The 21838-nt window shown below is 45.6% G+C and overlaps 1 protein-coding gene across 7 annotated transcripts in view; it reads left to right on the top strand.

Annotated features, from left to right (window-relative positions):
- Positions 1-21838, top strand: part of CEP43 (centrosomal protein 43) — a 252623-nt gene that overhangs the window by 40446 nt on the left and 190339 nt on the right. For all 7 annotated transcript variants that reach the window (XM_085611361.1, XM_085611359.1, XM_085611360.1 and 4 more), the window contains exon 5: positions 8143-8231. In XM_085611361.1, the coding sequence (XP_085467487.1) occupies positions 8143-8231 (89 nt within the window). The remainder of the gene's footprint in view (positions 1-8142; positions 8232-21838) is intronic.

Consider the following 21838-nt stretch of genomic DNA (forward strand, 5'->3'; position numbering starts at 1 on the left):
GTTGCTGCTGCCACAACGAGAACACTTAAGCTTGGTATTATCATCACTATGTCGGTGCTCATTGCTTTTCTCTTTGACCTTGCATACAGTATCCTCTATGGCCAGTTTAGCAACTTCTGACACTTGTTCACTAGTTGTTGGGATTTTCATTTCTTTTATGCATAACGCTGTATGTTCAATAGATTTTGCTATTTCTATAGCATTTTGGAGATTAGGTTGTTTCTGTAGTAGCTTTTCCTGGATTCTAGGGTTGTTGGTACACCTAACAATCTGATCTCTAATTAGGGAATCTTTAAGATCCCCGAATTCACATAACTCACTCAAACCCCTAAGCACAGCAACATAATTTGAAATACTTTCCTGCTTCCCTTGTACCCTGCTAAAGAATTTGTGTCGTTCAAGAACAATATTCACCTTATCTCCAAAGTATAACCTCAATTTTAACAGTGGCAAATGGTAAACATCCAATTGATCATCAGCTAAATTTGAACCTTGTGGAATGTCTGGAAGGGTATCAAAAATCTTTCTACCATGAGTACCAAGGTTGTGTAGTAATATATGTTGTTTTCTAATTGGGCCAAATCTTTCCCCCCAATAGCTATTAAGTAAGATTCATATGCTTTCTCCCATTCTTTCCAAGGGCAATTAGGTTCAGAAAACTCATTTAAATATGGAGAAGGTTGAGCCATACTAGCCGCCATCGTAACAATAGCAAGCTGGTTATAAATTAACAACAGGAAGGTTGATGAAAACAAAAATCCCTCTGAACAAGTGAAGAGTTAAAATAACACCCAACTTAGTTAGACGTTCTTTTAACTAAAAAATAGCAAACACAATAATATATATGAAGTAGAGTGTCTGTCACCGAAACAAACAGGCTGACCAGATGAATATCCTCAAAGGATGCACAATGCTGAAAATATATTATGGTGTGCCTGTCACCGCGGTAGACCTGCGATGAATGACTCTAAACTCCCAAAGCCTCTGAAGCGGACTTCACTAATTTTTGCATTTCACAGGCTGCCAAGATATTAGAGGTGTGCCTGTCATCGTGGATAAAGGAAATGCAGAAAATAATCTTCCTCTTGATGATCTCGTAGCCAGCTATATTTATTTTTATCCTTCGTAAAACTTCTTTTGAGACTGTAGAAATTCTTTACACAGTAATAATATTTTGAAGAGAGTAAGGGGTTAACAGTCCGTGTAAACAAATACCAGAGCCTGACACGCCTCCCAAAGAAAACGCGCCGTTGAGATTTTGAGGCGTGGCGTTGAGGCCGGGCTACGGCTAGGCATATACGTCCGCGGAAGAAAGATACTATCTCCGTTTTAGCTCGTCCGCAGCTTTCCCCTCAGACCAACACGGAGATAGCTAGTCCTCAACGATGTTGGCAGACCGCCACTCTCGAAGCCGCCTTCAAGAGGAAAACAACTCAAAGCCCCTCCGATCCTCAGCTGACTGAATGCGCACTTCCGTGAAATACGTTATAAATACAGCGGGAGCCTTAAATAGTTATGATTAAATTCTCCTTCTCAAGTTGTTGCGAACCATAAATAACTTCAGGAACTTCTCATAATGAAAGTCACAAAAATATACGTTGCACTGTTCAATGGATGTCCTTAAATCCCAGTAGAACTGAGCACTCTACTCTTCATTTATCAACAAATGTACCTGACCTTGTGGGCCACAAGGTTACGCTAAAGTTCCTCAGTGCAGGACTAATTTGAATACACAGAAGGGAAGGAGGTGGACACTGCTCCCTTACGCAGTCTTCTCGTCGCCAGTGTTACAATGATGAGAAAACGCCGCTGCAAGTAAGAACCTCTTTATTCCACCTCCACAGTTCGCCTAAACAGCTGCTCTCTTCAGAAGGTCCACTTCAACATTCTAAGGTAGCCTCTCGGCCAACAGTAGGAATATACCAACAGCGTGGGGAAGAGAGGGGAAGACGGGGAGAAGGGACGCAGGTTCCAAGGGAAGAAAGAAGTATAAGATGGAGGAAGAAATTATGTAAGGTAAAGGGATGTAATTATAACGATAGGCACTGTTGGTTTGGGCACACATGGCCATGGGGCGTCGGGTGCAGGGGTGCCTTTTGGGGTCACGGGTAGGGGGGTCTTCTGGATTTAGACTGCAGGCGTCGGCTGGAGGTGGGTCAGGAGTTGACGGATCTTGGGTCCGGATTGCCGGGGTGACCTCCTCGTTGTGTTTTTCCACCCGTGCTCGGGCCGGGTTCGGCTGATGCAGAGTGGGCTGGATTCGCGGTCTCCGGCTGCTGCCAAAGGTTGCTGTTGAACAAATCCGGTGTTGACAGGAGAAGCAGTCTTTGGAAGTGAAGGCAGGCAGGTCCTCCGGGGTTTTTGAGGTTTCTGGCTGCAGGACACACCGGGATTTCGCAGGAGCAGGTTCGAGGGGAGATGGGCCTGCAGGGCTGGGGCAAAGTCAGTGGACGTCTTCCTCTTGTTAGCTGGCTGTTCGGTCCTCCTTCTTCTTCTTTTCTTTCTTGTCGTTTCTGGATCTGAGGAAGCAAGGTTCAGGATGCCCCCTAAATTCTAGATTTAGGGGCGTTTCAGGTAGGTAAAGGGCACGGACCAATGGGTCTCTTCCCTGGGGTGGGTACACCCCCTATTGTGCCACTCTCCAGTGGGAGGGGGGCACAAGCCTGTCCTGTCCCTGGTTGTTTGGGTCCCCCCATCCTCAAGATGGCGGGGAGTCAGAGTTGTGCTTCACCTCGCCCTCCCACCTGAGGGGTGGAGTTGGCAGAGGTGGGCACACCTCTCTCCCTCACTTGTTTTTCCCGCCGGTTCTCCTGCCCAAAGTGGGGGGCAGAACCAGTGGGGACCAGTTGCTGAAAGCAGCAAGTGGTCTGTGGAAGCTCACAAAGGCTTCCCCTTCGTGAACCCGGCCCATCCTGGTGGAGTAGACTTGCCACCTCGTCCCATGATGTGCATTGTTTCAGGCCCCTGAGAGCAGCAGGCTTTCGACCCAGGGGTCCAGAAACATGTCTGTTAATGGCAGCCTAAGCATCCATTCAGTCGCGACACTAGAGGTGGGTTTAGTTTTCAGCGATGCCCTGGTGTGCATTTTTCATTAAATCCCATACTGGCATCAGTGTGGGTTTAATGTGCTGAGAAGTTGGACACCAAACTTCCCAGTTTTCAGTGTAGCCACTGCACTTACAATGTCTAAGAATGGACTTAGACACTGTAGGGGTACAGGGCTCATGCACCTCGACCCTCACCACTGGCATAGTGCACCCAGCTAGAGGGGGGACTGATCTATGCCAGGGCAGTGGGTTGTAGGAATAACACATAGGGATGTGTGCCATGTCGACTCTTCACTTTGTTCTGCACCAAAACACGCAGCCTTCAAAGGCAGTGTGTGAGTGTAGTGGTATAGGACCTCTAAGGGTGGCACAATAAGTGTTGTAGCCCTTAGAGGCCTTCTCTGGTCACAGTGCCCTGGGTACCACTGACTTGTGGCCAGAGATGCCAATTGGGTTTAGTTTTGGGGAAAGAACACAGGCCCAGGGAACCTGATTGGCAGGGACCCAGGGCATACCAAGTAAAAGTGCATCAGTAGTCTGGCAAAAAGTGGGGGGGGGGTTACTGCAACAGAAAGCCACTTTTCTACAAATAGTCTTGAACATATTGCCTTTTTTATGAAGGCACCGGGTTAAAGACCCTTTGTTAGTCACTTAATAAAGGAAATCTTTGTTTTCTTTTGTGCCAGGTGAGGTGACCCCAGCTCATGCACTTTCCAAGGGAAAGACAACTCCTAGGGCACTATTTCTGTTAAATGCTCCTCCTGCCATTATTCTGTCAGTACATATTTCTTATTACCGAGCTCCTCATTACATTTGTCAAACGGGAAATAAAACATTGAATGTTAGAAAATAGCCAGCTTCACGTATTTAACAGATGTTGAAACATTTACTTTCTGCACTTCAGGCGTGACAGTTGTTTGCCTGAGGGCTCCTAAATGGGTTCAGAGCATGGGATGGCCTCTTCCACACATTTAGCAGGGCAGACCCCGCAAGTTTTGTTACGACACTGGCTTAGAATATGCTTAGGGTTGGCTTTGGGTCTTCCTCTTTCAGCCATTGGCTTTCATTGTCCAGCCTATTTTAGCCTTTAGCTTAAAACTTTGTCAGTCACGTCTTGGCTCAGCCTGGTGAAGTATTCATCTCTCCCCTATTGCTATTGGCAATTGGGTATCAACTTGGCTTCCACTCGAGAGCTTGCATTGAAGTACATGGGGAACTGCTTTACAACTATGACCCTCTTTGTCCGCTATTACGGGCTCTCTCCCTTGTGTCTCGCTCTAATGTTCTTATGCAGCATGCTTCTGATGGAACATCTACCTATGGATTCCTCGCCTTTTGAAAATCTGAGTGCACCAGCATTCCACGGGATCTTTTCTTTACAGCTCTCCCACGTCTACGAGGACGTCCTAATACTATGGTTCCACACACAACTCTGCTTGGTGTCATCGCAGCCATAAGAAGTACTCGTCCGCGTGCTGCAGTCCGTTCCCTTTTTTCCACGCCTTTGACGCGTAAATATTTTGTTTCTGCTCTATAATAGTGTCGCAGTTATGTCTTTTGTAGGATTAATGTTGTTGCAAACTATGTCTCCGCTGAGGAAATCCGCATTCAAGCCCTGCAGGGAATATGATGGCCAGATGTCAATCACTAATCCGCACAATGACTGCCTGTGGTCTTAGTTCAGATAATGATGTCAACGACTGTTCCTCCTGCCAGAAGATAAATCTGAAGGTGTTTGAGAAGGAGGCTAAGCTTTTTATGGCCAGGGCAAGACGTGAAAAAAAGAATACATTGAAGTTTCATCCTCGACCGGAGTCGCCATTTCCCCACTCTCTGAAGTCGTCCAAAAGTAAGCACAAGAATAAGCGGCATCACGGCTCAGAGGGGCCATAATCAAAGAGGCCAGATTTCTCCGACTCTGTCTCCACTGGTGGCTCCGGTATCTCCTTCGAATCAGAGTGCAGTGACTCTGCCTTGGAGTCCGGAGCGGGAGACGGTACCAGATCCAGAACATTCTCTATTTCAGTTTGTGCCTCCTAGGCAGGAGTATCTGGAGTTCCCGACTCCAGGGTCTGGTCCGTCGAATTTCCTGAATGCTATGTATAGCATTTTTTCAAGGGCTGGGACTCCCATGTGGTGAGCCTGCGTGTCCCATGGGCCCACATGCTTATTCTTTAGGTGGTTTTCTGGCACACTACCAGCAGGCGTTGTTCCTCCAATTTATGTCAATGGCTCAGTTCAACTTGCCTCCTTCCACACAGAGAAGGGCGACACAGTCAGCAGTATAAGTGGTGCAGCAGGACTCCCCAGTGCTGGTTGAGCCCTCTCCGGTGTTGGATGGATTTGGGCAAGCTCCACATTAACTTGCTCCAGTTCCTCATCCATCTGAGCCGGCGCCACCTCCACCGGCGCCGGTGTTGAAATTGAGGACTCCGAGATGAGCCCAGAGACTTTTGGAGGAGGAATAGAACTTGTTGGAAGGAAATCAGGATCTGGAGGAAGTGGAGATAGTGGCCTTGGATCCTGGATTGATGACTGATGACTTGGAAGTAGCAAGTGGCCTTGATACTTAGCCAAGAGTTATTGTCCGCAAAAGGCATTGCTCCACCAGAGCCTCCTATCATTCTGTGATCAGAAAAGCAGCAGTGATGCTGGATTTTCCTTTGCCGTCTACAGATGTGAAATCAAATTTGGTGACCGCGGTGCTTCATTCTTCCATGTCCTTATCTGTACCTTTGTTACCTTTTAATGAGGCCCTCTCTGAGCCTTTTCTTGAGATTTGGCAGAAGCCTCAGTCAATGGCTGCAGTGTCCAGATCTATTGCAAGACGGTACAAACCTGCTCCAGATGACCTATTGTTTTTGTCTACGCATCCTACCTCTGAGAGTTTGGTGGTACAAGTGTCCTGCTGTTCAAAGTTGACACCTGGTTCTTTTCCTACGACTCCTGCTGATAGGGAGCATAAATGGATGGAGCAATCAGCAAAGAAGTTCTTCTCCTCTGGTAGCATGGTTCTGTAGTCTACCAATACAATATGTCTGTTGGGACATTATATCCATGCATTGAAGGAGTCAGCCAAGGAGGTGGTTCCAAAATTGCCTGGTGATCTTCAAGGACATTTCTCGTAGTTGCTGAATGACTGCCAGGCTGCTGCCCACCAGGTAATTCAATCTGGCTTGTACATGGCCGACACAGTAGCGAGGGGGGTCTTGTGTTGCCACGAGGATACATGCTTGGCTTCGAGGGCCTGGCTTCTCACAGGATGTTCAAGCAACATTGTTGGATTTGCCATTTGATGGTGCACAGCTGTTTAACACAAAAGCTGATTCTGCCTTAAAGAGGTTTAAGGACAGTATAGCGACGGCTTGGTCATTGGGCCTTCAAACGCTGCCTAAGGACTATAAGAAGTTATGCAGGTTCCGGTGGTGTGGTCGGAATTATCCTTTTGAGGCAGAAGCCAATATCAGCCGCAACAGCCGGCATCCAATCCCCTTAACAGAAGTTATAGGTGGCGGGGCAGAGGCAGACAACAGTGAGCTGCCTGTCAGCCTTCTTCTTCTTCTTCCCCGGACAATGTCGCAGGAAAGCGTCCATAGTTCGGTCATCTTGGAGCATGTTTCTCCAGTGGGAGGATGGTTGACCTATTTTCTATTTCAATGGAGATTTGTAACTACAGATATTTGGGTTTTGTACATTGTGAAAAATGGGTACTCCCTACCCTTCCGAAAGTTTCCCCCACCTTTTCCTCCCCAACAGGGTTTTTGTTCAGAAGAACATCTTTTTCTCCTCCAACAGGAGGTTCTAATTCTATTTCAGAAGTGAGCAGTAGAGTTGGGGTCAGGGATGCTGTTCCCGGTATTTCCTCATTCGCAAAAAGGACGGTTGCTTGCGGCCAATCCTCGACCTCAGGATTTTGAACGGGTTCCTCAAGCAGGAAAAGTTCATGATGCTGACTCTTGTACAAGTGCTTCTCATGCTGGAGAAGGAAGACTGGATGGTTTCGATCTACTTTCAAGATGCATATTTTCACATATCCATTCTAAAATCGCACAGGAAGTACCTCCATTTCACGGTGTGTTCTCAGCATTATCACTTTGGTTATTCGAAACATAAATATTCAACTACAAAACATTTACAGACACGGGTATGTCTTCTTTTCAAAGGAACACAATTTTTTAATGCAAATAGAATTAAAAAGGGTACATTAGAATACAACAAAACACCGTGTTAGAGGATGTATAGATCAACCTACAAATCATAAGTGTAAACATCTATTCCAAATGAAAATGGAGAAGGAAGTGAATCTGAAGTCCGAAAACAATTCCTAAAGAGCAACAAATGTTAAGGAATTAGATGTATCAGTCGACGTTTCGGTCTGTTGTGGCAGATTTGTCCATCAGACCATCTTCAGGACGTGAAGTTGATTGTTATGAAAGTCCCTTCAAGCTAGTTCAATATTCAATTTGAACCAGACGACTCAAAGTTTAAAAACACCGAAAGGGCTTTACAAATGGGCTCCTATAGGTATATTAAATTTGTCAAAAGAGCAATCATCTCTATCCTTTTCAAATGTTGAAAAAAGGCGCCAAACAGTGCAACCTGTTGCCCGTTTGGTCGCTGATAGCATGACGCGTGTGAGACTACGACACATTTATCACCTACTTGATTCCACAAGGTGGTGCCTTTCAATTAAATAACTCGGATAGAGACTATTGCCCTTCCGATATAGCCAACAGTGTGAGAAATCCACAGGTAGATACTGTATCCACCAGAAAAGGCACTACCAAAGGTAAGTAACTTGTTCGTTAGCACACTAAATCCAGACAGCATTACTTTCCCAAAGCTTGTTATCTTTAATACCTGAGCAAAATGTGTGTGAAATAAAGCTAATACAATTGAACTAGCCATTCCTGTAATGTGCACAGCAAATTGCTCCTTAGGATCTCTCATCAAAAATATTTTGCCATTTTGTCATAATAACTCACAATTACATAAACAATAAGCAGTTCAAATTAGAGTGCCTGAACGATTGCATTGTGGAAAAGAGGGCTCATTCAATTGAGAGATTACTGTGGATGACATTTTTATTTTGCAGGGCGCCTAGTTTCCAGTCTGGTCACAGAATACCTTCAGTTCTTTAATCTTGATTTCACACTTGCAGTGTTTCAGCCTGAAACAAACACGGTACGTTTTGAAAAGTATTATTTCATTAGTTTTGCATTGCTTGCTATTAGTTTACATTGCTTGCTATTTTTACTTGTCATATTTACAGGCCTTGCTAGAGGGGGTTTTTGCAAAAAAAAAAAAAGGAAGCCTGGTTATCCTATCAGCAAACATTGTCTGTTGGATCACTTCTTTTTTTTTTTTTCTTTCTTTTTTTTTAAACATGATTTATTGATTTTACATAGTATATTGCAGTAACAGAGTACCATAGCCAATCGTACATTGTTACACTGTTTCGGACATGGCGTATATTTCTGCAGTGTCTTGTCAGTTGAGATAACCCAGGTATATCCGCAGCATCCCTTGTCGTACATTTTCATTACAGGATCTACCATTGACATTAGCTGTTACAATTACACACTTTCAAATGATTCAAATAAAGAAGATAACATCTCATAACTGCCCACCCCTCACCCACTCAGCTGGCTCACCCTTAGATCTTGTAATTTGGACCCAGGTTATACCTTTCGTTTGTAGAAATATCCTATAGGGGTCATTATGTTTTAAAGACAGCATTTGAGCTGGGCGACCTAATCGGAGCGGGTCTGCGTGGAGTGACTATACTACGACTTGGAGGGGGCGGCTTGTTTGGTGTATCGGAGGGCGTAAAGGGGTCAATGGCCTTGAGTGACTCTTACATCGGATCTTATTCCAAGGAGATGGATGTTTTACACACCCCTCGGATTACCTCTCTCCTGACGATAGCACTCTCTGCTCCACCCCATCGGACCATCTCTTTGTGCAAAGTGACCAGCTTAGGGGGAAAGGCTGATTTCCATCTCATTGTGATGGCACGTTTCGCTATACGGATAGCCATATCCGCAAAACAGTATTGTACTTTCTGTGATTTCGGGCGACGGCGTAGTTCTAGCTGCCAGCTCTCTGCTGTGTCTCATCCAGAGGTGCCCGTTGTGTCTCTCACTAGTTGTCCAACTATGAGCCTAAGCCCACCCAAGTGTGGGCATGCCCACAACATATGTAATGTGTCCGCATCTGCCATCTGGCATCTAGGGCAGTCTGTTGCATCACTTAATGTCCATATTGGTACCAATATTCCATCAACGAAATAAGCCTTCAGTTAACCTTAAGAATGAAGAATTGCAAAAATCACTGCTGACTTGAAGATGTGGGAAAAAAAATAATATTCACAATTGATGGTGAAAATAAATGGGTACCATATTTCTTTTTTTTGTGTTTTTTTTTATTAGAATGTCTTTATTGGTTATTAACAGAAGTGCAACTTCGCGGACATGTGCTTGAATCTGAACAATGTTGGTGTGGTTTACAGTTACATCAAATAGTCAATTACTGATGATCAAACATTACAGGTAGAAGCCATGGTTGTGGTATAGGATTCACATAGACATTTTCGAGTAAGGCAAAGTACCCGGTATCATTCATCATTGTCAACTTAAAATACTCACTTGCTAAGATGTGTATCTGGTTGCAACATCTGTGCACACAGATTCCTTTGTGTACAGAGATTTGACCTTTACCTATGCTATTATAAGCAGAATGGAATATTACCTTTGCGGGAATCTAGGGTAGTTCCGTATCATTCTTTGCTTCTACTTTTTTATCATACACATCCCAAATGATTCCAATTGAATCCTCCGCCTCCCCACCTTTTGTCAAATCAGAATTCACAACTACTTCCATTCTGGCCAATTTCTGCAAGTTTTGCAGCCATTGTGCGCCATCAGGTAATTCTCAGGTCTATGAATCTACTTAGTTTATTGTTTTAGGGTCTCTGCGTTAGTCCTCAGAGACACATCTGTAAGGGCAAAGGCAGAGCCACTATCTCTGAGACCATTTCGACCACAGTTTTGTAAGCAAGATGCAGCACCAGGTGTTCCCAAACCATTTGATAGAAACTCGTGTCGAACCGGGCGGCATCATCTAAAGGAAACAAATGGTTAACATAGTTGCGTTGAAAATCTCTAGCCCATTTTGTCTCATGGCTGGTTCACCACCCACCCCATATCTTCCCCCTGTTGCTAAGCCCTTGTGTGAATGTTTGGGGTAATTTGCGCTTTAACCGGCATACCTTTTTTTTTTTTTCTCTCTAAAGATATCCACGCCAAATTTGTGTCCTTTTTTCCAGTATCTTGTGGATTCTAAAGGTACCCAGGATTTGTGGATACACCTGGAGGGTACTAAGAAAATAGCCACATTATAGCTACATCTTGGGTGTTTTGTGGCAAAATGGAAAAAAAAGTGCTGTACAAGAAAGTGTATGTTTTTATTTTTTGTTCCAAAAATGGCATAAACGAAAGGTGTGCTAAGATGACCATCTTTCAAGCTTCTCAGGAACAATCTGAGTTGATGCTAAAAAATATTTTTGCCACTGTTTTTGCATTTTTTTTTTTTTTTTAAGTGGTAGATGGTTTTTCTTAAGTTTGTTGTTTCAACTTAATTGCAGTGGCTAATGGGAACAGATATGAAACCAATGGGATCCCTGAAAGCTGTACATTTCTGAGAAAGATACCTTATTATCAATTCAACAAGGGGTTATTTATGTAGATCTTTCAAGGTCTTGCCAAACCAACTAATTGTTGAAATAAAAAATATAGAAACGGAGTACAAAAAATAGCCGTTGGTGTCAATGTCTTCATCTGTAATTTTTTATCACAATAGCCGATTTACAAAAGCAATATGCCATTATATCCGATATACTCTTCTGGGCACAGATATATATATAGGGTTTGTAGGTTCTTCAAACACCTGTGATACCCAGAGCTGCAATGTTTTTAGGTCTCGCCTACGCAGCGCGCATGCGCTGCTTAGGAGGACCTTTAGTCGTCTCTCTGCTCTTTTTGGAAGCACAAACTCGTGCTTGTGGCGGCATCCACCTTGCGGGCGGGGGCAGGATTGCGCCCACAAGCACAAGTATGTGCTTCCAAACAGAGCAGACTGTGCGTGCACGCACGTACCACTCCCGGGATGGTTTTAGACATTCAATGAGAGGTTTGTTGCCCTCTGCTGCCCTCCGGTGGTAGTTTCATGTATTGCAACTTGCTGTTTTTAGGTCTCGCCTGGCTATCGCGCAAGCGATCGCTCAGCGAGACTTATGTAGGGGCTTCAGAAAATGCTCCCAAAGGCTTCCCAGGCGGATCGGGTGGCGGTTACGCGCACAACCACGCGCATTCCATTTGCCACCAGCTACTTCCTGCGCGTGCGACGCCTCACGCATTCAGAGAGATTTAGTAAGGGGCACAAGACCTTAGGAATGCGGTTTATGGCCAGTGCATGTGAGGCATTCAAGCGCAAAGCTGGCATCTGGCATCGGACTTGAAAGCAGCAGACTGCTTTCGCCAGCGCGCGCTCGGCCTCACATCCTGCATCCCCTCTTACAACAATTAACTTTCGTTATATCTCACACCCCATATGCTCGTTCCCTCCCACCCTTCCTTTGATGTCCACTTTTCTTGTTGTTTACAAACCACGCCACACACTGCTGCACGCCACACACTGCTGCACGCCACACACTGCTGCACGCCGCACACTGCTGCACGCCGCACACTGCTGCACGCCGCACACTACCGCACGCCACACACTGCTGCTCACACTGCTGCATTACACACTGCTGCACGCCGCACACTGCTGCACGCCTCACACTGCTGCACGCCTCACACTGCTGCACGCCTCACACTGCTGCACGCCTCACACTGCTGCATGCCACACACTGCTGCATGCCGCTGCACGCCGCACACTGCTGCACGCCGCACACTGCTGCACGCCGCACACTGCTGCACACCGCACACTGCTGCGCGAAACACTGCTGCACGCCACACACTGCTGCACGCCACACACTGCTGCACGCCACACACTGCTGCACGCCACACACTGCTGCACGCCACACACTGCTGCACGCCACACACTGCTGCACGCCGCACCATGCTGCACGCCGCACCATGCTACACGCCGCACCATGCTACACGAAACACTGCTGCACGCCACACACTGCTGCGCGCCACACACTGCTGCACGCCACACACTGCTGCACGCCACACACTGCTGCACGCCACACACTGCTGCACGGCACACACTGCTGCACGGCACACACTGCTGCACGGCACACACTGCTGCACGCCGCACACTGCTGCACGCCACACACTGCTGCACACTGCTGCATGCTGCACGACACTGCTGCACGCAGCACACTGCTGCACGCCGCTGCACGCCACACAGTGCTGCATGCCTCACACTGCTACACGAAACACTGCTGCACGCCACACACTGCTGCACGCCGCACACTGCTGCACGCCGCACACTGCTGCACGCCGCACACTGCTGCACTCCACACACTGCTTTTATGCGAGTTTATGCTACTGACATTGTAAATGACAATGCCTTTTATTTGTTTTAAAACCAAAACATAAATAAAAGGCATTGTAATTTTACAATGCCAATAGCTCAAACTCTTATAAATGCGAGACCTATTGCATTGCAAATGCTTGTTCTTGTTGTGGCGTGCGAGGACAAACATTAACTGAACAAGCAGCATATATGAAATTTCAATTCAACTTCTCAAAAAGCAGATCTAAGAAGCTTTTTGAAATGACGAAATCTCAGAAAAGTAGATAATTTTCTGATGCAATACGTTCCAGTTCCAACCAATTTTTCTCATTCTTTTCCGATGACATAAACAAAGTTATCTGATCTGACTTCAATCACTTGAATTGTCTTTTATGGTTCATTCTTAGCACCCATTCTATTTAGCCTCTGTCAAACTTTTCAGTGAAAATTACTAACCATCTTTTCATTATCTTTTCATGACTGTGTTGATGACACCAAGGCTTAACTAAGGTTGGACTCTTCCTAATCCAGCTCCATGATAAAATCCTTTTTGCATAGCATAAGCAGATGATTGGGGCAAAGGCATCTGAATTTCTTCTCCCTAAGCCTAACTCCGTAACCAATCCACTGTGGGTTAGATCATTAAAGTAGGCAGAGATTGCTCCCAAGCTGACTACCACTGTTAAACCCTGGATTTCCTTCTTGACTCAAACCTAAACCTCAAAGGGTGCATTCATGCTTGGATAAATCTGTCAGGTTCCATGTTATGAAACACAAGAAATTTAAAACCTATCTTCTGCCAGGATTTTAAGGTAGCACTGAGGCTGTTTCTAGTCTCCTGACTCGACTGTGGCTTTGCCCTCCTCACTGGCCTACCATAAAACAGACTTTCCCCAGTTAGGGCTGCTCGTCATGGTGCTGCCAGATTTCTCACAAACTCTTAGAAAGGGACCACATCACCACCTGCACTTGCCTACCTTAAGTAGCTCCAGATCCAGGCATGCTGCTCCATGAGAATGGTCTGTCTGCCTTGCAACCAAAACTACGAAGGTCCAAGATTTCGAGCATCTCTCCCAGAATCTTTTCATTCTTGAAATCTCTGTATCCTTATGCTGCAAAAGCAGAAGACCATGTTCCACTCTACATTTTAAGAAATCTATGCCTTGCAGATCTTTCTCTGATAGTACTCTGATAATCTGGATTGCAGTCTCTCTTCATATTAAGAATTCTCGTTCTTTACAAAGTCGTAAATCTCTCCTCAAGAAGTTGCTCCTTGGTAAACATCTACATCTGGTTAATCTCATGGAACAGGTGTGCCATCTCAAGGCTGTTCTCTGTACAGTATTCAACTACACAAATTAGTAACAATATATACAATAGCTGACAATGAAAGGCAAACTATTACTCGAAAAATCATAAGATATAAGGATTCCTTTCTGTATATATATTTGAATATATCATAACTTTACAGGTCTGTTTCGCCTGCATGGGCGTTATGCTTCCTTTAAGGCGAAAGTGTTTGTTATGTCGTAGGGTTTGGACGGTTGCAGCCATCAGGAAACGTTTTGCCTGAATTTAGGATGGCACCTTGAGAAGCAACGTGCGCATGCGCAGCTGTGTGTAAACCATAAACCCAAGCATTTGCAATGCAATAGGTCTCGCATTTACGCAAGTTTAAGTTATTGGCATTGTAAAGGATAATGCGTTTTATTTATGTTTTAAAAACCAAAACCTAAATAAGAGGCATTGTCATTTACAATGCCAATAGCTCAAACTCGCGTAAATGCGAGACCTATTGCATTGCAAATGCTTGTTTCATTGTGTAATGGCTATACATCAATTCATATAGTAAAATATAAAGAATGAAAAATTGGTATTAAAGAAGCTTATGTATTTTTAAAAAATTACACAAGATCTTGAGTTTAGGAACAGTAGTTATTTGTACACCTCAGAATTTGTGATTACTTACATTATTGTGATTCAGAGAGCTTATTGCTAAATGTTGTCTTTCTTGTATACTGGCTTGCCTTTGGAAGCCACAAATGCAGATAAATCCAATGGTTAAAAACAGATGCTCTTCTATTCTGTGTTCCCACATCACTCCCGATTAACAACGATACTCCACTTCTATGGGTGGAACCAGTGCATGCAGCAGGAAAGTGCCTAAAACACTACATGGACTCCCATTGGCCTTAGTTTGACCATTCCTGTTGCGCTCATTGGGCGTAGCCATACAAGTGGGATAGTGTTTTCCTTAAGATAAGTATGGGAAGGCAGGGCGGTAGGAATTTTGGGGATCCCTGCAGAGTCAAGAACATTTTGTCAGAGAAATGGAGGAAAAATGGATGATTTTAGGAAAAATTAGGTGTGCACGGCTTTGTGGGTAAGAAAACGTAGTGGGATCCTTGCAAGATACACCAGCCTGACCCTCCATTGGGGGTATAGTTTACAAAAATGTCTGTGTTTGGTTGGTTTCCCTTGGTGTGGAACCTTGCAGATTCTGTAACTTCCAGTCCAAGTAAAGTTAGTAAAATGAGTGAATTTCGCCAAAGTTTCAGGTTTGAAGGACGTTGTGGGAAAGAAAACGTCCTGGGATCCACGCAAGCCGCAACATCCTTGCTTCCTCTGGGTATCTAATTTTCAGACATGTCTAGGTTTGCTCAAAGGCCATCCACTACTCAAAATACAATCTCATACAGGTTGGTTTTTAGCACCTCCAGTAGTGCCTGGGTTAACGAGAAAATACTAATTACAGTATCAGAATATCAAGCCCATAACTACTAAAGGAGAGCCGTAAAGCTCAAGAAGGCAGTATACACTTTGTTGCGTGAAAAAGAACCGTGCACACAATGGCATTCATACCACCAGCCACTGGCCCAGTACAGCACTCACATCAACATGCTGTAGCGATCAAGGGCCCATCACATTCATATGCCACAGGACTGGAACTCCGGTTACACCACCACTCACCCAGTCATCAGTCCACTTTCTTACAAATACACCATCTGCAAACCTTTACACAGATATTGTCAGACTTGACTTCATGCCTCGACAAGCTTCCCAACATCCCAATGCAAAGAAACGTTGACTAAACTTTTGCTACCGGTCTTGCTCCAAGACTTGACTAAGGCTGTATACGTGCCAAGTGAATCTTTACCAACGCCTCATCGTGGTAGCCTTCAAGGCTCTGGAAGATGCATCTTTCATGTACATTTAGTGCACTCACTGAGCTAAATTCAATTCCTTCCATTGTGTGGATGTAAATTGGGGGTGTCTGAGTATGCCGTGTGGCCCAGATTCTTTGGACTCTATCGACATGTCTACCTTTAAAACTAGTAATAAACATGCTAGGGAGACTGTCCTAAGTTCCATAAAGAGCACTTCCAAAACTGTTAAGGGCTTTAAGATTTTGGCTATTGGATACTATGTGACAATGTGGCGTTATGTCTCATCCACTGCTATGTTCAGTGCTTTAATTATATTGTACTTGTCATACAGCGGACAGAACATTCACAATGTTTTGATGGAGGATGAACATGCAAGTAGAAAACAAGCAAGCCTAGTGTGTTCCTATTTAGTAGAGTCAGTAAAGGCTCAGGCACTGACTTATATCTTGGTGGTATGGCTAATCCTTCGCAAGAATGTGGCCCACTCGCCATATTTATATGCGAGTGGACCATAGGTTTAATCACAGCGGAGACTACTCTATCACCGCCATGATTAAACCCCTCCGATGGAGTAGGCAGACCTCTCATTCTGCTGACGTGATTTTGATTGGTGAAATTAGAGGTCAATTTTCACTTCCTGTCACCACCAGGAAAACACTGGCGGTAACGGGCAGTGAAAACAGCTAAATGCTCTCATCGCCATGGGAGAGTAATCCTATGGTGAGGGGGAGCATTCTCTTTTTAAATTTTTTTATTTGTAAAACAAAAATCCCCCTTCGGGGAAAAACTTTATCTGTTTTTTTTTTTCTAAAGCATTATTTTTTATTTTATCAACTTACAAGAAGGCAGTCATTGCATGTATGAATATATCATAATGATACAGCCTGTACATGAAATGGTCAGTGAAATAGCATTGAATAATCTGACGCATACAGATCTGTTTCCCTGTTCTCCAGGAGATGGACAAAGGGTCCCCCTTCCTTGTCTGTAAAGACACCTTATAACAACCATGTGGATTTACTACCCTCCTTTTCCTCAACATCTTTGTGTTCTGAGTCCCCGGAGTTAGTGCTTGTGCCTGAGTCTGTTATCGCCCTAGAATCCGGATCTAAAAGTGTATCTTTAAGGGCCCGCCAGGTGTTTAGTGCGTCCTCAAGTTTGTCGTTCCTTCTACTACGTCGTAAATGTGCTTCCTCGACTAGGTCCCACTCGGTCAGATCTCTATGCCAGAGTACTATTGTCGTGGCTCGTTGTGACATCCATGTGATTGCAGTCCTACTCCGCGCCAACAACATGGCCCGTTGACCAAATTTATAAGTCATCTTACAGCCTTTCGGTCATTTAAAAAAGCATATTAAACAACATTGAGGTGTCAACAATATGAGTAGCTGGTTGGCGCATACTATTTCTTCCACTTCTAGTTGCCAAAAGCTGTACACTTTGTCGCCGGACCAGGCCAAGTAAAAAAAGTCCCCCCGCTAGTATTACAACGAGAACATGTTTCTGGTCGAGATTCAGTCATGCGATGGAGATCTTTAGGCGTTCAGTAGGTTCTTTGCAAAATATTCTAATATATCAGCCTGAAGCGGGCATTACTAGAGACTGTTCACGTCAGTTCACATACCGTATGCCAGTCTGTACCTCCCAAGGTCAAAATTCCTGCTAAATGGGCCCCTTGTAAGGTTTCTACCTTATCTGACCGCATAGCTCTGTAAATGTGCGTGTTCAGGCGATCTGTGGGCCAGCAGTATCTTATGGGTTTGAGAATGTTGCAGGGCTGCTGGATAGCATCACCAGTTGTGCTTAGCTGTTTGTGCTAGACCTGCATGTTGTAAGAATTGCCCATGTCCTAATCCAAACTCTTTTGGGGCATTTTCAAATTAAATGAAGGTCTCATCAGGGTACAGGCCCCCACCAGTTGTTTACAGCCCCCCTCTTTCCATGCCTGAAAGGACATATTGATTGCCAACTGCCTGACTGGTTTCAATATCCAAACTGGAAGTTCCCTCTGGAACGGTGCTCGCTTGAGTACTGCAGCTACAAACTGTTGCTGCACCTTGGCTGTCTGTCGCACAATATATGGAGCATCTCTCCGTGTACCTGCTCCCTCCATTAGCAATTCTGGTAGACGACCAGCGTCCACCATTCATGCCAAGAGCCAAGTCTCCCAGCCTGGCTCTGCATCCAGCCATCATGCTGCGTGTTGCAGTTGGGTGGCATAATGTAGGTCCAAACGTGGGACCTTTAACCCACTTACAGCATATGGGCTGGTTAATGTAGCAAACACTACTCTGCTACGCCCACCGGCCCATAATAGTGAGATATGGAGCGAGTCCAGCTGTGGAAATACTCTTGCTGGCAGTGGGCAAAACAAGTTCTGAAGCATGTACAGACATCTGGGTAAGAGTACCATCTTTGAGATGGCTACCCTTGCCCATCAGGGTCAAGGGGAGCATATTCCAGAAAGCCACTGAGGTTTTGGGAGCAGCAAGCACTCTACCCATATTAAGCTGCAATTGTTGTGCTCTGGTAAGGGCTACATGGATTCCCAGGTTTCGAAAGGAAACCAGTTCCTGGTGCAACTTCAGAGTGGGAAGATGTTTGACCGGAGTGCCAATCAGGGAGGCCAGAGGGAAGATCAAATATTTGGTTTGGTTAACTCGGAGCCCCGATACCTCTCAGAATTCCTCCAGTAGATGCAGGAGCACTTGGATTGCGATACAAGGTGAAGAGACATTAAATAAAGCAGCCTCCGCAAACAATGAGATAATATGGTGTACCTCTCCCAGATGTATACTGCAGGCTTGCAGTTGTTGTCGCGCTGCAGGGGCTCTATCGCCAGGTCGAACAGGAGTGGGGAGAGCAGGCCCCCTGCTGTGTTCCACAGCCCAATGTCCACGTCTCTGAGCAAGTCTGTCCCACTCACACCCTGGCGACAGGGCCCTTGTATAGCAATCTAATCCATCCTCGAAATTGAAGTCCAAACCCTACGACCAGTAAAACCTGCAACAAGTAGCCCCAGTCAACAGTATCGAATGCTTTTGTTAGGTCAATGGAGACCAGTGCCATCTCACCACCATGACCCTGCATCTCTAGGGGCACATGTGCTAGTCTTATCAAATTCATACCCGTGTGTTGGCCTGGGATAAAACCGCACTGTTCGTGGTGGACCAACACTGTCATGAGAGGGGACAGCGGATTCGCCAGTAATTTGCACAAAATGTTCATGTCTAAATTAATCATCGTGATAGGTCTATAGGCCACTGGGTTTGTTTTGTCTCCCCTCGGTTTAAGGAACATACAGATCTCCCCCTCCCACATGGTTCGTGGGATTACCCTCGTGTCCTGTGCCTTGAGTAAATCTTGCAGTAGGTATTGGGAGCTGCCCCATCGCATTTCACAACAGACAGGGGAGTGGTCTGAGAGAAAGCGTCCCATATGTTTTACGTCCATATCGCCCAGCCTCCTATGGCCTGCACTAAATATTCTATCTAATCTGCTGAACGTTTTGTGTGTTGTAGAATGATGTCTAAACTTTTTGCGTTGGGTTTCTCCCTCTTCATACATCAATTAATCCCAGGTTATGCATGTCTTCCTTAAGTGCTGCTGGCATGAGGGGCTTTGTGTTTGCTATGGGAGGTACCCTGTCTAGGTCTCCGTTCCAGGACACAAAGTCTCCCAGCTATAGCAGCGGAGGCCTCCACCTCCTGCATTGCCAGATCTTGCATGGTCAAGAAAAAGGTTGTGTTATCGATATTAGGTGCATAAGTGTTGTAACTCAAGGAAAACGGCAACTCTGGTGCCACCCATATCAGGGTGCCTCTGACATAAGTAGAGTATGAGGAATGATCTATCTGGCCCTGCCACTTTTTTGCCATTCTGCCTGCCCCTGCATTGTTTAAGTGTGTTTAATGTAGGTGCGCTAATTTTATGTCTTATTAGGAATGAGAGCACACTATAATGTTTCTATAGGAACCCAGTCCCCTTATGTTCCATGTCAGGAACCTATAGTTACCTCCCATTGTCCATGGGAATCAGCTGTGATATCGCCACCCATCTCTTGTATTACAGTAGATTCCTAGACTGCCGTGCAACAAAACACCTAACTAAACAACTGAAACAATAAGATCCCTCAACCCCTCCCCACCCACAGACACACACACAGCTCAACTGTCGGCCTATCTACGCCCACCCACTGCATGTGCCAAGACCTGCACAGCATCCTAATACGTCCAACTGGGACGGTCGCTTCTAGTCTGTCTACGAACTCCTGGCCCGCAATTCCAATTGTACACTTACCCCACACAGCAAATAATGATATATTATTGGTTCAATGTTTTCGCTGAGGCAATGCACGCCAGTTTAGCTGCCACCCTCCATATGGCCTTGACTAAGGTACATACCAGAGTCTCCCGGAGCAGATTGACCTCCCATGTCTCTGAGAATGTTAGCCCCACTTCCAGGAGTCAATTAAGCAAATGGCAAAATTCTCACAACTCTTCAACTTGCAGGACTTTCTCAGCCATGGTGTCTGGCACACAATCTAGCTTAGTAATGACTGATTCTTCTAATGTTCCAGGATCCAGCAGCCGTGTTTGCTACTGGTGAGTGTTTCGCTGAATGCTGAAGTTGTATAGTTCCATCATCATTTATCATTACTCTCTGTGGGCCTAGTGGCTCTGTATTGGAGTTCTCGGGCGGAGAGCGGCAACCATGTTGTGGTCCTCCTCTGGAACGAGAACCCAGAGTCCATTTGCCTCTAGTTCCCTGATTGTAGAGCTGTTGTTGCATCTCTCATCTCCAACCACTTCCAGACTTCCTCCGGGTGATCCAAAAAATGTACCTTTCCTTGGAACAGTACCTTTAGCTGCGTCGGGTATAGCAACATATATTGCAGGTGCAGTGCTCGCAGTTTTTGTATAGTGGTGTGGAAGGATTTGCACATCTCCTGCACCTGCTTTGTGTAGTCTGGGTAGATAACTATGCAGCTGTTGCCAAACTGCAGGACATGTTGTTCCTGAGCTGCAGGTAAAATACAGTTTCTATCCCTGTAATTGCGAATTTTGCCACTGAAGACCCTGAGAGGAGCACCTGATGACAGTGGAGGAACTAGGGCTCTACGAGCACTCTCCACGACAAAATATTGGGATAGTCCTGATGTTTTTAGTTCTGTGCACCCTGTTTTCTGGGAATTGTCCCCCCGTTGTGCCCTCTACTTTCTCTGGAAATCCCAGCACACAGATGTTACTCTGCCGGGAGCGACCTTGTGCGTCCTCTACGCAACGCTACAATTCTGCGGTTGCAATTGTCATCTGGGTCAATTTGCAGTTTTAAGACCGTGATTTCTCCCTGTAGCTCTGTAATGTTTGTCTCAGCAGTCTCAACTTTGTCTGCTATCTTTCTCAGGTCCACTTGCAGGAGGTTTACATTGTTGGATGTAGCCTCTATCTTGTTTTGTAGCACTGTGAGGGAGCCATGGATAGCTGCCAGAAGTTCTGCTCGTGACTTCTCTGGACTTCCATCTGGCTGGCTCTCTACAGCATACTCCCTGCCTTGTGAGTCTCTGTGGCATGTGCCTCAGGTAGCATATTGCGTAATGGTATTGGTGGAAAGCGAGTGTGGTGCTCTATCTTTGCCCATGAATTTATGTTAGTCAATGGGAGTCAAGACACTTTCTTCAGCGGACTTGTAGAAGGGAGATTTCCCAGCTCAGTACTGCAAACATAGGGGGACTCCCGCTGTCACCACAGTTGCCCTATGCCTTCTAGTTATTCTCCATTAACTCAAATGAATGCAGGCGTAGTTGGGAGTCATCTTGTCAGGCTCAATGACATGCAAACAGTAACTTGCTGATCTCACCTGCTTGCAGTGGCAGAGAGAGGTCCATCAGCTTACTGGTATGTCTCCTTGCCATTATTCCCAGCAAGGGGGGGGGCGGGGTAGCTGTATCACTTCTTCCCCCATCCACTACCTCTTCGTAAGTCAGTTGGAGCACAGGACCCTGCCCATGTCTGTAGCTCAAGTTGGCGGACCTCCCTGTGGCAATACAATGGTCTGGGGCAGTGAATACTATGCGTGCAACTAGCCACAGGGGCTGGGGCT

The sequence above is a fragment of the Triturus cristatus genome, chromosome 6, assembly GCF_964204655.1.
Source record: "Triturus cristatus chromosome 6, aTriCri1.1, whole genome shotgun sequence".
Lineage (NCBI taxonomy): Eukaryota > Metazoa > Chordata > Amphibia > Caudata > Salamandridae > Triturus > Triturus cristatus.